General features: G+C 41.9%; 1 protein-coding gene across 1 annotated transcript in view; it reads right to left on the reverse strand.

Annotated features, from left to right (window-relative positions):
- Window positions 1-14,323, reverse strand: part of LOC308409541 (CXADR-like membrane protein) — a gene marked incomplete at its 3' end in the record, with an annotated part of 125,447 nt that overhangs the window by 4,845 nt on the left and 106,279 nt on the right. The window contains exon 3 of the mRNA XM_080902363.1: window positions 6,706-7,041. Within this exon, the coding sequence (XP_080758489.1) occupies window positions 6,706-7,041 (336 nt within the window). The remainder of the gene's footprint in view (window positions 1-6,705; window positions 7,042-14,323) is intronic.

Genomic DNA, 14,323 nt, shown 5'->3' on the forward strand with positions numbered 1-14,323 from the left:
AATGTAATTTATTACTGTCATTTTGAGAAAAATAGGAGATGTGGACAAAGATTCTAGCTATGTCCCAAAACCCAGAGGACGCAGCCTTCTCGGTTTGCGTCGACCATGTCCTCTGAAGACCGAGAAGGCCGGAAGTGCAAGGCTGCAAAATGGGACGGTCTAGCCTTCAGAATTGTGTCACCAGCTGTCTCGATGGAGTGTAATAAACTCCGCCGTCTGCTCCTCACTTGCTAAAATATAACAGGACACTGGAGTACGTTCTCTACCATCTTACACTTCTGTTTAATCAGTTTTCTGTTTGACGTTTATTCAGCTGTGAAAACTATAACTTTAATCTCAGCCAAACCGATTTACTCAGGAACAAATAAAACATTGGAAATAGCCAAAAAATAACATTTTAAGTTACCACCAATTCACCACAGGGATCTGAAAGCAATGTGCCCTCAATGTGTTCTCTTCTAGCTATCGAGCTGGTGGGTAACAGACGTCTCTGAAAACGTCGAAGCACTTTTACAAATATGTGATGTCTTGATAAACCGAGCAGATATTTGACGTTTACACAGCTACATTCTCGTCTAAATATCTTAAAAGTATGACGCACAAACCGTAATCAGAGTAATATTGAAACTAAGTAGCGGCCACCATTGTTGAAGCTGGAATTGGCTGGGCTGCGCTATGAATTCTGGGATAGCTTGGGCTATGAAGGATACATCCGACCCATCCTTCAAATCCGTGGAAATGAAGGACGCATTTGTTGCTATGACAACAATGTGGAACCTGTCTAAAAGGTGTGTAAAATGTGAGAGGAAGGTCAGTTTTGCTAAATCCAAGTTGGACTTCATTCTATGTGATGGAAGTACAAAAGATACCCTCAGATGACCCCCAGCTTCCACTGGTGTGTTGACAATAGCCCTGTGGCTATGTTTCGTCCTCTTCTAAGCTGTGTGAAGTTAAGCTCTGGATTATAACCTGTGGCCATCTACCATATTCACCCAATGGCTTCTCATCATGAGTGATGCCCCTCTCACACTACTTAAGAACGCAGGAGAGTCTGCTTCTTCGTTGGATCATTGTGCTAACTACCATCAGTGTAGCTCCGGCTGGCCAAGTAATTCTTAGTGCTTTCTCCTAATAACCTTCTTCTCTCGTTTTACAGACATTCCTGGACCCCAGCCTGTTTCTCCTGCCCCTCTGACCCTGAGTGGACGGGTTGGAGCTCAGTAAAGCACCACTCCTACAGCCAAACCCATTTGTTCTGATTGGATTGTTAAATTTGTGATTGACATGACATTGACCAATCAGCCGAAAGGAGGAAAAATCGGGTCAAAATTTGTACTTGCAAGTTGAAACTCACACACAAGCAGGAAACTTGAGCGCAGAGTTTCACAGGTCGTTTTCTTTGTAGTAAACATACCTTAACAAAAAAATTGTAACTTTTGTGTAACTTTAGTTTTTTACAAACACAAATCACACACAAATTCTCATCTGTAGATGCACAAACATGGTTTACATGGTTACAAAACTCAGTTCACAACTACGCAAAAATATTTATGAGCACAATTTGAGCCCATAGTGGAGGTTTAAAGTTTACTGGATGAGAATTATAATGTGCAATGCTTCAGTTTGACCTCATGGGGGCAGTGCTGTTACACACTCAAACTGCAGGACATAATAACAGTGTTGGAGTGTGAAAGTACACCAGCTTCAAACCATAAATTGTCTTTTTTTTCCCGAGTATTTTGTAAATACTCATTTGTTCTTTTGATTCCTCAGAGGCATCCAATAATCCAATTATTTCTCAGGGCTGTGTCCACTTAATACTATATAACTTTATAACACTTATTGTTAATAAAAAGCATAGAATTATCGAGGCACTGCAAATTATTTAATTCCAACAATTTCCAGAGGGATTTCTGATGACATCAAACTGTTTGTGTGTTTGTTGTCACAGCAGCAGCAGCCATCAGTGACACCAGCACACAAAAGCAACACAACAGCAGGTTCAGATACTCAGAGGAACAATTCATTTCAATGTCTGAACAGTTTGTTATGTGTCTGAGTTCAGTTTAAGAGCTTTAAAATACTGATCATAAGTTTCAAACAAACAACATATAAGAACACAAGATGGAAACAAACACATAGAGAGGTGAACCATAAACTGTCACGCTGACCTCTTACTAAACACTCTGACAATTCTCCACTAACATCATTAAATGTATCTTCTGTCACTCTAATGGATCCTACGAAATAAAATAAAACACATTCAAAGACTATTTTCTGAAAATAATTAAGAATTTTCTGGATGTTATTGTATTTTTCAAAAGGGGAAAACTCCAAACAGGACTCTCCAGCTGCCCTGGAGAAGACTGCAATCATTGCACCAGACGTGCTTCATCATGTTTCAGACACACCTTCACACTCAGTGCAGTTGTTACCTGTGTGCTCTAAATGTCTCTCCTGTCTCCTTTCCTAACCTCCTTTCTCTGACCTCAGTGAAAACACCACTGCAGTCAGCAAAACGTCGCTAGGAGAACTGATAAGGAGTTAGGAAATAACAGAGCTGTGTGCTGAGAATGACCTTACTCTCATCTCTCCTTGACAAAGTGATGCTTCTGACCCTGGTGTTTGAAAAACGTGTTCACTACAAAGGCTGAAATTTAAAGAAGATTAGGGGTCAGATTTACCAACATGTGTAGCAGCATCACATCTGTATCTGTAAGAGTTTCACTGTCAGGAGAAGAAAACTTGCTGCTGGGAGGTTATTACTGGCAGGGAGATGTTATCAGAGTTATCAGAGCGAGTCATCAGCTCAGAGTCATTATTGCAGTGACAAAACTTTTGTCTCTGTCAGTGAATGAGTTTCTTCTCTGCTGGATCTGAAACAAAGGCAGCTGTTACTGTGTTAGATTCATGTCTCTATGTTGAAACATCTTATTAAAAGTAAAGATGTGCACATACAGACACGGGTCACAGTGATGCTGAGGATGTGACAGTGAGTCATGCTCTGTGCTCTTCTGCACATTACAGAGGTTACAGTTTATAATACACTTTATAATCATGCAGCTCTCCTCTGAATAAATCTTCAGTCCTCAGAGCCCTCTGGGCACTTACTGAGTTTCCTATTGATGAAGACCTCTGTCATGGCCACTTATACTAAACTAAATTAATAAAGTAACAGAGAAACAATCAAATGACAGGAAGTTAAATCCATAGAATTTTTTTAAGTCATTTTTTGTGCATGAGCAAAAATTTTTACTTTTTACAGTTAGGAAAACTAACTTTAGCTTTAAGTTCTTTGTACAGAGCATCAGCTTTATCCTCTGTGCTGGAAATGTGTTAAATGCATTTGCTATAAACAAATAAAATAAAATAAAATGATGACGATAATGAAATGTTCCAGATTTAAATTATGTTCTTGATCCATTGATAACAAAAAGAAGAGCTGCTGTAATGTTTGTGGAAGTGCAAGAAATACATCTGCTCTCACTTTACAGGAGGAAACTGTAAAATAATCCAAATATTCATTGTTGTTAACACTTCATCGTGTTTTTATGATGAGCTACATTCCTCCGAACTCCTGGTTGGGGTATGTATTTATTTTCATCCTTGTTCTTAATGCTTTGACCGCCACAGCACTATGAACTGTGGATAATCCTTCAGAGATGAGGACTTACAGAAAATGTGAATAAGGACTCAGGGTGTGTGCAGAGAGGCGTCGTGCACTTGATACCATGACAGCAGGACGGCCCTGAGCCCTCAGAGGCCGACACAAAGCTGTGACTGTTTATCTGCACGTCTCAAACACGCCTCCATTTGTCTGCAGGCTGAGTGATCTGACTGAGCTCAGCCTCCATTTTCTACAGGGAGACGCTCAGACAGGCTTTCAGTTTCATTTCACAGGAACAGCTTTGCTTCTGTTTTACATGCAGCTGCTGCACAGAGCACACCCTGTTCAGTCTGTTTGTGTGACTGACTCCAGCTCAGACTAAAGGCTGGATCAGCTGGTTCAACAGGTTAGAAGTTTGTATCATTTTCATCTATGCAAGAACCAAACAGTCCTGTACACAGTGTGTTTTTTTACACTGAGTGTGTTATCAGTATCTTCAAGTATCACCAGTCGTCACTTTCTTCAGAAACAAAGATAATTAACTGGTTAACTAGATCAGAATTGCCATCCCAGTACACAACTGTGATCTTGTTGTTTGAAACGCAACATGACGTTCTGTCCAGACTCAGCTGTGATGTAGTTCTGCTCCGAAAGAAGAAACAAGACAGACCACTCTTAGCAACCCTAACTCTAATGTGTTAGCCACCACCAGGTGTTGCTGGCCACATAAACCCACGAGACTGTAGGCAATACAAGAGACAGGACGCTCACTCGCAGGTTGGGGAAGCATACAACCATGGAGGGAGGAAGACTCTTTGAACAGCGTGTTAAACTATCTTCCCTTCAAAGTCTGTCACTTTGATCCATGTTGTGAATTGAAAGTCAGCATAAAAATCAAACATGTGATGAACACTGTAACACCTGAGATCATAAACACAGCTGTAGCTGGACTGCACTTGTGCTCACTTAAATCCTCATTTCCTTGACTCCTCTCCTCCAGTGAGAGGGAGTGAGACGTGAGGAGTTTAGGATGCATTCTAGGAAATAAGAAAAGGGAGCATTTCAAACAGTCAGTGTTTACATACTGACTGATGTTTCTTTATAATTTACTGATATCAAAGTTTCATTAAAGAAATGAAGACATCTTTGTTTAATAAGCTTCTAATAAAAAGGAAGACTTGTCCATCCTCCAGCTGTGGCCTTCAATTAAAACTGAAGGTAAAACTTTGCTGCCAAGGACACATCTGTGCTTCCTCCACTTGATCTCCTCCTTCAGACGAGGAGGCACAAACACACCAGAGAAGAAGAAAAGCCCTCCGACTCCTCGTGTTTCAGTGTGAACCAGGAATCAAAGACGGGTGACCTCGCTCCACTTCCTCTTATTCTTTAAAGGTGAAGCCAACACTTCCTGTTTACACGCAGCAGCCATGTTGGATTTTAGGAAGGTGTCTTTGGGTGGAGCGGCTGTGTTAAACTTGTGCTCCAGTTTGAATGATCTCTGCTGACGGTTGTACTACAGCTGAAGGCTCACTACATTCAATCCAAGCAGCAGCTGCAGATGTTCACATGTTACAGTGGTGCACATCAAACAGTCTGCAGTCAGCTGTTCTACACTGTGCTCTTTGAATTTGTCTCTTTACTTTTCAGTGTTTTACACACAGAAATGAGGCCCAGAGTTCCTGTTAATATCACAATGATCTGAAATCACTGTTACATCAGATTTCAGCCTGAGACTGACGATGGAAACTCACGTTCACTTGTGCATATTAAAAACAGTGAAATGAAAGAACATTCAGGAGGTTTACATGACCTTTATTGACACAGAAAAGTTACAGAGAAGCAGAGCATGAAGAAGTTGACATCGTTCAGCTTCATATATCTGTATGTATCTACAAAGCCAGGATTAGACTGCTGCAGACTCCTCCCACTCACTGTTGAAGTCACAGGGACCCAAACAGACATTCGAGCTGCTGTTACATGGATCTGTACTTTATACATTTATATATTTCATATTGGTGTTGCATTCACTTCACTCAAAAGAAAGCAAGAAGATCTAAAGAGATGTAACACAAAAAACAGTGATCCTGAGATTATAGCTCAGAAATTCATGTGAAAGCCTGAAGATGAATAAATTGTAGTTCAGAGTCACTGACAGACAGCACAGACACACACTGTTGGTCTGAGTCTGAACATGATGATCATCAGAGAAATAACATCAGACTCTGGATGTTAATGATTGATAATCTGAAGTTTTTTGAAGAGGTTCTTTGCTCTGTCGATCAGCAGTTTGAACCTTGACACCAAACAGCAACAAGAACCCCAACAGCAACAAGAACCCCAACAGCAACAAGAAGCCCAACAGCAACAAGCAGAACATTTATCGGTCCAGCAAATCCTCCTGACTGACCTGCAGGTGAGAAACAGCTGTGAGATTTCTCCAGCAAAAAATAAAGTGTGAAACTTTGCCTGCTGGTGGATTTTGCTGTGGATTTAAAAAAGGCCGCTGTTAAAGCAAACTGCACCTGCTGATTTAAATTACTGGATTTATATTTAGAGGCAACACGGCCAGTTAACTCCCACCAATGTGTGTAACAGCACGTTTAAGGGTCAGCGTTCATGTTTGGTTAATCCGAATGTTTTATGAAGATCTGTGCGAGCTCATTAAAACAGATGTTTGAGACTTTGAAAATAAAACCATCATTTCTGAAAATGTGTTTCTTTATTATGAGACTGAAATTGTTGAACCTGTGATTCGGTGATAACAGCTGTGCCCCACCAACCGAAGTACACTGTAAACAACTTTAATACAAACACATCAAACAGTGTTAGGAGTATGGAAGAATTATCCTGATTTTAAACAAAAGAGCAGAAAAAATCCACCAACATGAAAAATGTGATAATTTATTCACATTTTTAACAATTCTGGTTGAAGCTTCATGAAGCAGCTGCTGTTAGATATTACAAACAGGAAGCAGCATCACCTCTGATCAGCTGCTTTCTACAAAGTCTCTCATCAACAACATCTTTAGAAACACACATCAACAAACAGGAAGCAGCTTCACCTCTGATCACACACACACTCAACTCTACTCACTCACCTGGAGGATCAACATGAAGGTCGGTGTTGCTCATGAGCTCCCATGAGCGTCTTTTTCTCGTCATGAAGACACGACACTCGTATGTTCCATTATCATTAATCGTCACATCCTTCAGAATCAAAGACACGTCTCCATCCTTCATCTGTCTGTCCTGCAGATCCACCCGGTTCTTAAAAGATGGATGCTGGACATCTGGAACAAAGTGACCATCACGGTTCATAAGCACATATTTATCTCCCAGGTCAGCTCTGCTCCACTTTACAGCTATGATGTTGTTTGGAGCTCGACATGTCAGAGTGACGTCCTGTCCAGACTCAGCTGTGATGATCTTTGGGTCTGAAAGAGGAAACAACACAGAGCAGAGAGGTTAAAGGTCAAATTACAATTATGATCAGAATGATTGACTTTAAATATTTTGTTTATTTCCTTTTATATTATATTTTATTATTTATTTTATTATATTTTGTTTCCTTTGACATTTGAGTTTTATTGCATTAAATAAATGTCGATAGAAGCACCAAAATATGTGTGTTTGTCTCTAGAACAGGTGTTCTGTCAGGACGAGACTTGCCAAATCCAAAAAAACCAAAAAAACAAGACCAATTAAAAAGTACCAAAGTAACTTATGACACGGCTGCTCTCTATCATTGAGAGCAGCCGTGTCATAAAGTTCCTTGGCTGTCAGTTAATGTGCCTCCAGCATTTACTTTACTGCCCTCTTGTAGCCTCAGTTGGCAATGTACACCTTTGCTAATTTCATTGTCATAGTTGTCTACCTCCCATTAACAATGACTGGAGCTGGGTAAAGTGAGAGGCCAGCAGCTGTTTTCTGGTGGTTTATGCATGCACATTGTGGATAAACATCTGGTCTGTTATTGTACACTGATGAGAGAGCAGTATGTGAGGAAAGCTGCTGCGGGTCTGTTTTCAAGGCACTCAGATCAGTTTCTAACTGTGCTTCCTGTGGAAACAGCTAACATTAGCAAATAAACTACCTTCAGTGATTTAGCTTCGTAAAAGAGGAGTTTCGTCTTGATGACCACCTTGGTCAACATGTGTGATCTAGAAACAATGGAGCATCAAAATGCTTTTCATAACTCTTTTAGTAAATAATCAAGGAAAGCTTTAACAACGATGGAGAGGGGTCAGCAGCTCTGAACCTGTCTGCTCTAATAAAACAGGCAAGCTGACCAGGTGCAGGCTCAGCCTTCTATTAGCATCTATGAGAATGTAGAGTACACTTGGGGAGTGTGATCGTGTATACAGCGTCTCTTTATGTCTGTCTCCACGTCGGTTGAGTGTGAAGTGCACATGAGAGCATGAGGGTGGGAATGGATGTTTGTGTCTGTGTGTGCCTGTATGTTTGTGTCTATATGTCAGGTTGGGTATCAGACGCCACCTCTCTGGGGACATCTCGGGCCCTCCAAGGTTTGGAGGCCTATCTCCACCCACCACCACTTCCCCTGCCGGTGGCGGACTCCCTCAGGTGTCGGTGCGTTGGTGGTTCTTTGTATCTGGGGGTGGGCGTCCGGGTACACACCGGCTCACTCCTTGGCGGCCGCTTATTGGGGCTCGCTCGGGCCATTTCGGAGGTGGGGTGCCCCCGGCCTCTCGGCCTGGGGCTCGGTCACTCAGGCACAGCTGGGGGCCGGCGGAGCTCACGGGCGCGTCACTGCAACTCCCCCTGGCTTCTGCTCCACGGCTGCTGAATGAGCCCTCATCTGGGACTCTCCTTAGCTCTTACTGGGACAGTGGCGCAGCTGCCCCTCTGTTGGTCTTCCTTGGTCTCTTGTGTTCTGGGGGCCTCTGGATGTCTGGAGTTTTGATCTCCTCCATACCTGCTTGATACCATAAAGGACAGGGCTGTGGCTCCCCACACTCCCTAGCAGATCATTACATGGAGAAACCTTTGGAATGCAAGCATGCTGATCCACACAGGTATGCACACAGGTGTACACATGGGTATTCACAGACGCGGACTACAGCTTTCTTGGCTGCTGCCTCAAAGCACACTGTGCGCTGTCTATCCTGCGTGCTGCACAATATCGTTTATTATTTAGTAACTATTGATATCTATGACTAGCTAGTTTATTGTGATGGTGCTTTTTTTTTCTATTATTATGTTGCTCTTTGTTGTTTGCTGTCTCCTCTGTTTTTTTTTCTCCATACAGGTGACCCAGGAGTTTTTTTTTTGTTGTTTGTTTTTTTTCTCTCTTCCCCCCCTTCTCACCGTCTCTTCTCCCCTTTGGTTTTCTTTCTTTCTCTCCCTCTCTTTCTTTCATTCTTTCCCCCTGTCCTATCCCACAGTTATGTCTGTCCCGTTTGTAGCAACTGAAAATAAAATAAATTCATAATTATAATAAAGGTCAACCAAATGGACCAATATGGCAAGGCCATGATGATCCACTTGGTAAAATAAATCCGCTTGGCATCTTTCTTGGCCTCAAGACAACAATTCTGATGGCTATAGATCCAAACGGGACACAAAAAAAAAAAAAAAAAAAAAAAAAAAAAGCATCTATGAGAATGTCTGAAAGTCATACGTTTAACCAGCCAGCATGGTGGCTGGTTAACCCAGTAAATGGATTCTTTATTAATATTTTAATCTCCCCTGTACATGTCGACAGTTAACCATGTTACACACTGCTCAAGCCTTTTAATCCTGATTTCTTTTATTATTAATATATTTTATTATATAAATCAAGATGTAGGCCTGGGTTTCTGAACTCAGGGACAGCAGATTATTTAATAGATCCTCACAGGACACCCAAAACAAACATATACTTTATAGAATATTATGCTGGACATAAATATATATTTCAAATTAGCTTAACCTTAAACATATACAGCAATAACATTAATTCATTTAACATTGATAAGGAAAATTTTATAACAAGTAATTGTTATTGCTTTGAATATTTTTGCACAAATTTCAAATGATACAGTTTTGTATGTACTGAGGCATTTTCACTATGTTTTATTGCTTCTTTTCCCATAAGAATGGTTCGACAACTTCCTCCACCACACGTGTTTTTCACCTAATACTTTTTGGTAGATATTTATTTTACTATAGTAGTAGTAATATTTTATGATCTTCAGACAAGAAGGAGAGCAGAAATGTCCATATACAGTGCAGATTGAAAGTTTTAATTTTCTGTTCTTGTCTTTTGGCAATGGTGGGGGTTTTTTAAGCAGAAATTGATATTGATATCACCATGGTGACAAACCTAAGTCAGAACATTAACCAAAAATATACGTTTTGCCTAATTGTTATATTTCAAATAATTACTATTTTAAAAACCAAAAAACAAACCCATAATTACAGTAATATTTTTGAATCTTCATCATCAGTTTTAAAGTTAATTGTTCAGTGACATAACAGAGGTAATCATGACCCCGACTTGAAGTCACTAAAGTTCTGTGTATGATGAGTGTACAGAGGGCGAAACAAAACAAAAGAAAGGCAGTTATAACTTCTTGCTCTTCAGTTTAGAGGACTGATTTTGTTGAGAAACTGGCTCTTTGAAAATACCCACTTCTTGATGCAAATATGATATACACGTCCCTTTCTGTCCACAACTGTGTCTGTGATTCTCCTGGAGTTTGAGGCAACGAGTCCTCCACGATGATCACTGAATCTCCTGTAGTGAAATTACATTTGATGCGTGTCCACTTCTGTTGTTCTTGCACCAAATATGGAAGCTCTTACCGTATTAAGTTGCCCGTTCACTCAACCACGTGAGAGGGGCTCAGCCCCAGTGCAGGGGACCTCTGGTGCATCGGCCCAACTAGGGGGCTCTCTAACTGGTGGGGAGGTTGTTATACCTTTACAGGTGGTCTCCTCTCTACAGGAGCTCACTCTGCAGGTGGGGGAGAGATATAGGAGAGGTGGAGAATGAACTCAACCTGGGTGTCTATTGTCTTGTGTAGTTTGGGAGATGATTGGATGATGGGGTGGGTGCAGTTTTCTCTGGGGTGGAGTCGGGTGGGCTGCCCCGGACTCTGTGGGGCTGGGCGGTGCTGCTGCTGCAGGCCCCGGTCCGGATGGGCCTGGGCCCCCTTGCCCTGGTCGGTTCCAGAGTGTGGGGGTGCCTACTGGGGTCAGCGGGGGAGCTGGTGCAGGGGAGGCACTTCCCCTCTGTCCCCTTCTGGCCGCCTGTGCCTCAATTTTATTCTGCAACCTAGACATCCACATTACTCACACTCTCACATAACACATACATATAGGGCCTTGGGGGTGGGCACGTTTTACAGCATCCAGAGGATGGTCGGTGTATTCCAACCCACCTCTGGCGCTGGTGCACTACCCTCAAATTTAAATGCATATAGACAATAAGGGTTTTTGGGAGGAGCCGTGCTGCTCTCTGAGAGGAAGCAGGAACCATGGTCTCCTGAGTTTTAAATGCACTTTAGAATAGCACACAGCAACACTACATATGAGCGGGCGTAGGGAGGTTTGAGGTCTTTACTCACCCCGGTTCTGTTAGCCGTCAGGGCTGGGGGGCTGGGAGGAGGTGCTGGCCGTCAGATTGGGGTCTGGAATGCGGGGCCTCCCTGCTACTGCAGATAAGGAGGTGGTCCGCTTGCCTCCACCCCAGAGAGAAGGGTTACATCTCCTGGGTCTAGGTGCGGCTTGCCCCTCTGGGGGCGGGGGTACCTGGACCTGGGATATAGAGTATGTTTGGGGAGTGCGACTGTCTGTGCAGTGTCTATTTGTGTCTGTCTACACGTTGGGTGAGTGCCGAGTATTTGGTGGTGCATATGGGGTGGGAATGCACGTCTGTGTCCGCGTGCGCCTGTTCGTCTGTGTCTATATGTCAGGTTGGATCTTAGACTCAACCTCTCTGGGTACATCTCAGGCCCTCCAAAGTACGGAGGCCTATCTCCCCTCACCACACTCCCTGCCGGTGGCTGATGCCCTCAGACATCGTGTGTTGGTGGTCCTTGTCGTCTGGGGCTGGGCGCTCATGTATGTACCGGCTCACTCCTGGTGGCTGACTGGCAGGGCCGGGCGCCTGTGGCCCGGCTGGGCCCCTTCCGGGGGGTGGGATGCCCTCAGGCCTCTGGGCCAGTAAAATTATTGTATCTCTACAGTTTAAACATGTAATAAGCTTTGCCCTGCACAGAGTGGATAGTGAAACAAATGAAATCATCATAAATAGGTGTGGATAATTAAATTATAGTTTATTGCAATAACAAGTTGTGCCTTGTTCTCAGATAGACAGCAAGTGGAGAGTGATATATGAAATGATGGGTGGAAGGAAGAAGAGAAGCAAAGAGTGATTCACAGGCAGAGCCTAAATTATTTCTCACAGTTTTTTGTTGCTTTATGGTTCCAAGCGCTGTCACCAATCTTTGCATTTTGTTATTATCTCATGACACTTGTTTGATCAGCTACCATCTCTCCTATGGACTTTTTAATGTCTACAGTCTCAGATCAACACAGCCCTCCAGCACTATCCACAGCAACATTGTACCCATCAGGTAAAACATCGGCTACGTTGCTTTGCCTTGTTGCCCATATTAGATTCTTGATGAATGTGTGTTGTTGTTATTCAGCCTGGTTCAATGTGCCCCTTTTTAACTTTGAGCACCCGCCCCTTTAAACCTCTCTGCACGGCCCTGACTGTCACAGCCTAATGTGGAGCAGCCAGACCACGTTTCACTACACCTTATGCCAGCCGTCACCCGTCTCAATAAAAGATTCAAACCGCTCACAAAAAAGATTAACATCTGGCCAGAGCAGGTTGTCTCTCAGTTACAGGACTGCTTCATGAATGGTTGTTGAGAGTAAGAACCTGAAGGATTATACCGATTATACTCAGACTGAGCTGTACTACATCCCTTTTTACATTGCCAATGTCACTGCTAAAAAATGCTGACAGGTTTACCTTAACCAGAAACCTTGGATAAAAAGTGATGTAAACCTGTGACAGCACCTTCAGAGCAAAAGACAAGGTGCAGCATTCCAGTGCCAGAGCAAACCTAGAGAGTCAACCCATTTGTTCTCTGATTGGATTGTTGAATTTGTGATTGACATGACATCATGACATGACCAATCAGCTAAAAGGAAAAAAAGTCAGGTCAAAATCCGTACTTGTAAGCTGAAACTCTGAGCTGAGTACAGAGTTTTACACATAGTTTTTTGCTTTGTATCTGTACCAGAACTTAACAATAATAATAATAATAATAATGATAAATTAATTAATAAAACAAAATAAAAAATGTAACTTGTGTAAATATTGTTTGCACGCACACAAATTCTCATCTATAGATGCACAAACATAAAATGTTCCGATATTTTGGTTTATAATATTGCAAAACTCAGTTCACAAATACGCATTCTGATTTACAACTATAAAACAATTAGAACCATAATTTGAGCCCATAGAAACACCGAGTAGATGGAATCGCTAAATCTCACCTGCTGAAATGAAGAAGCCGGCAAACAGGAAAATGAAGCATAACGACGCAGTTCCAACAAACATTTCCGTGTTTAACAACTGATCTAGGTTGATACAAATGTTTGAGTCTGATGGTATTTTCCATTAATAACAGCAGCAAAACGTAACGCCTTAGTTTAAATTTAAGGTTTAAAGATAAAGGTCACTGGCTGAGAGCTCAAACTCTTCCCATTCCGTCGAGGTGGATGGGGCCTGTGTTTGCCAGGTAAAAGGCTGGCTGTCACAGAAAACTTTTAACGGTATGTTAAATCTGGCGTCGTAGAACACGTCTCTGCTTTCAGCCACACCTCATTCTGATCCGACCCACCAACCGTCGCACTAATGTCGCGTCCTTAACACTGAATGTTTCGAGTTTGAGCGAGCAGCTGAAATTTAGATCTGTTATTTTAATCGGTGACTTTCTACTTTATTTAAACGTAAATTAATTTTGTTGAAAAGAAAAAATCGCAACGTCACAAGAAACTGAGAACAATCTAAACGTCGGTTCAGCAGACCTAGAAAACACGGAAATGTCTGCTGTATCTAAATCACTCTGGTGGATTTTCGGTTTCTTCGTGTTTGTAACTACAGGTGAGATTTAACTTTTAGAAACTACGTGATATTTTTCTTCTAATCTCTAGTTGTAGATAAATAAGTGGTTTCTGGTACTGCTGTTCACAATGCAGTTTGTTAATTTGTCACATTTGCTGAATCTATTTTTCTTTTCTTTTATTGCTTTCTCTCAGCTTTTCAGCTCCACCTTTTGACCACTTCTACCTTACTACAACGTAGGTAGGGGAGGTGTCTGTCGCATTAAGAAATTTGATTGGCCATTGGGCTCTCAAATGGCTCTTAATTTATTATCATCTGTAGCCTCATATTTTAGCCTTACTTGGCAAATATGAATGTTTCGTGTGTTGATAAATCCTTTCGCATTTAGTGTTTCTATGAGAAGCCTTATAATTGCCTAATTTTCTGTATTTTTTCTGTTACAACAGCATGGACAGCAGGCATTCTTACTTTTCTTTAATATTTTAACCAAACTTTTAATTTAACACACACGCCACTGCAAACAAATCCACAGAACAGAAACAGAACCAAACTCAGCAGCCAAACAATTTGTACTCAGTTTACATTCAGAAAAATCATGTGCAATCAAAATGCTTGGATGGGCT

Source organism: Rhamphochromis sp. 'chilingali' (genome assembly GCF_963969265.1).
Source record: "Rhamphochromis sp. 'chilingali' genome assembly, chromosome: 1".
NCBI lineage: Eukaryota > Metazoa > Chordata > Actinopteri > Cichliformes > Cichlidae > Rhamphochromis > Rhamphochromis sp. 'chilingali'.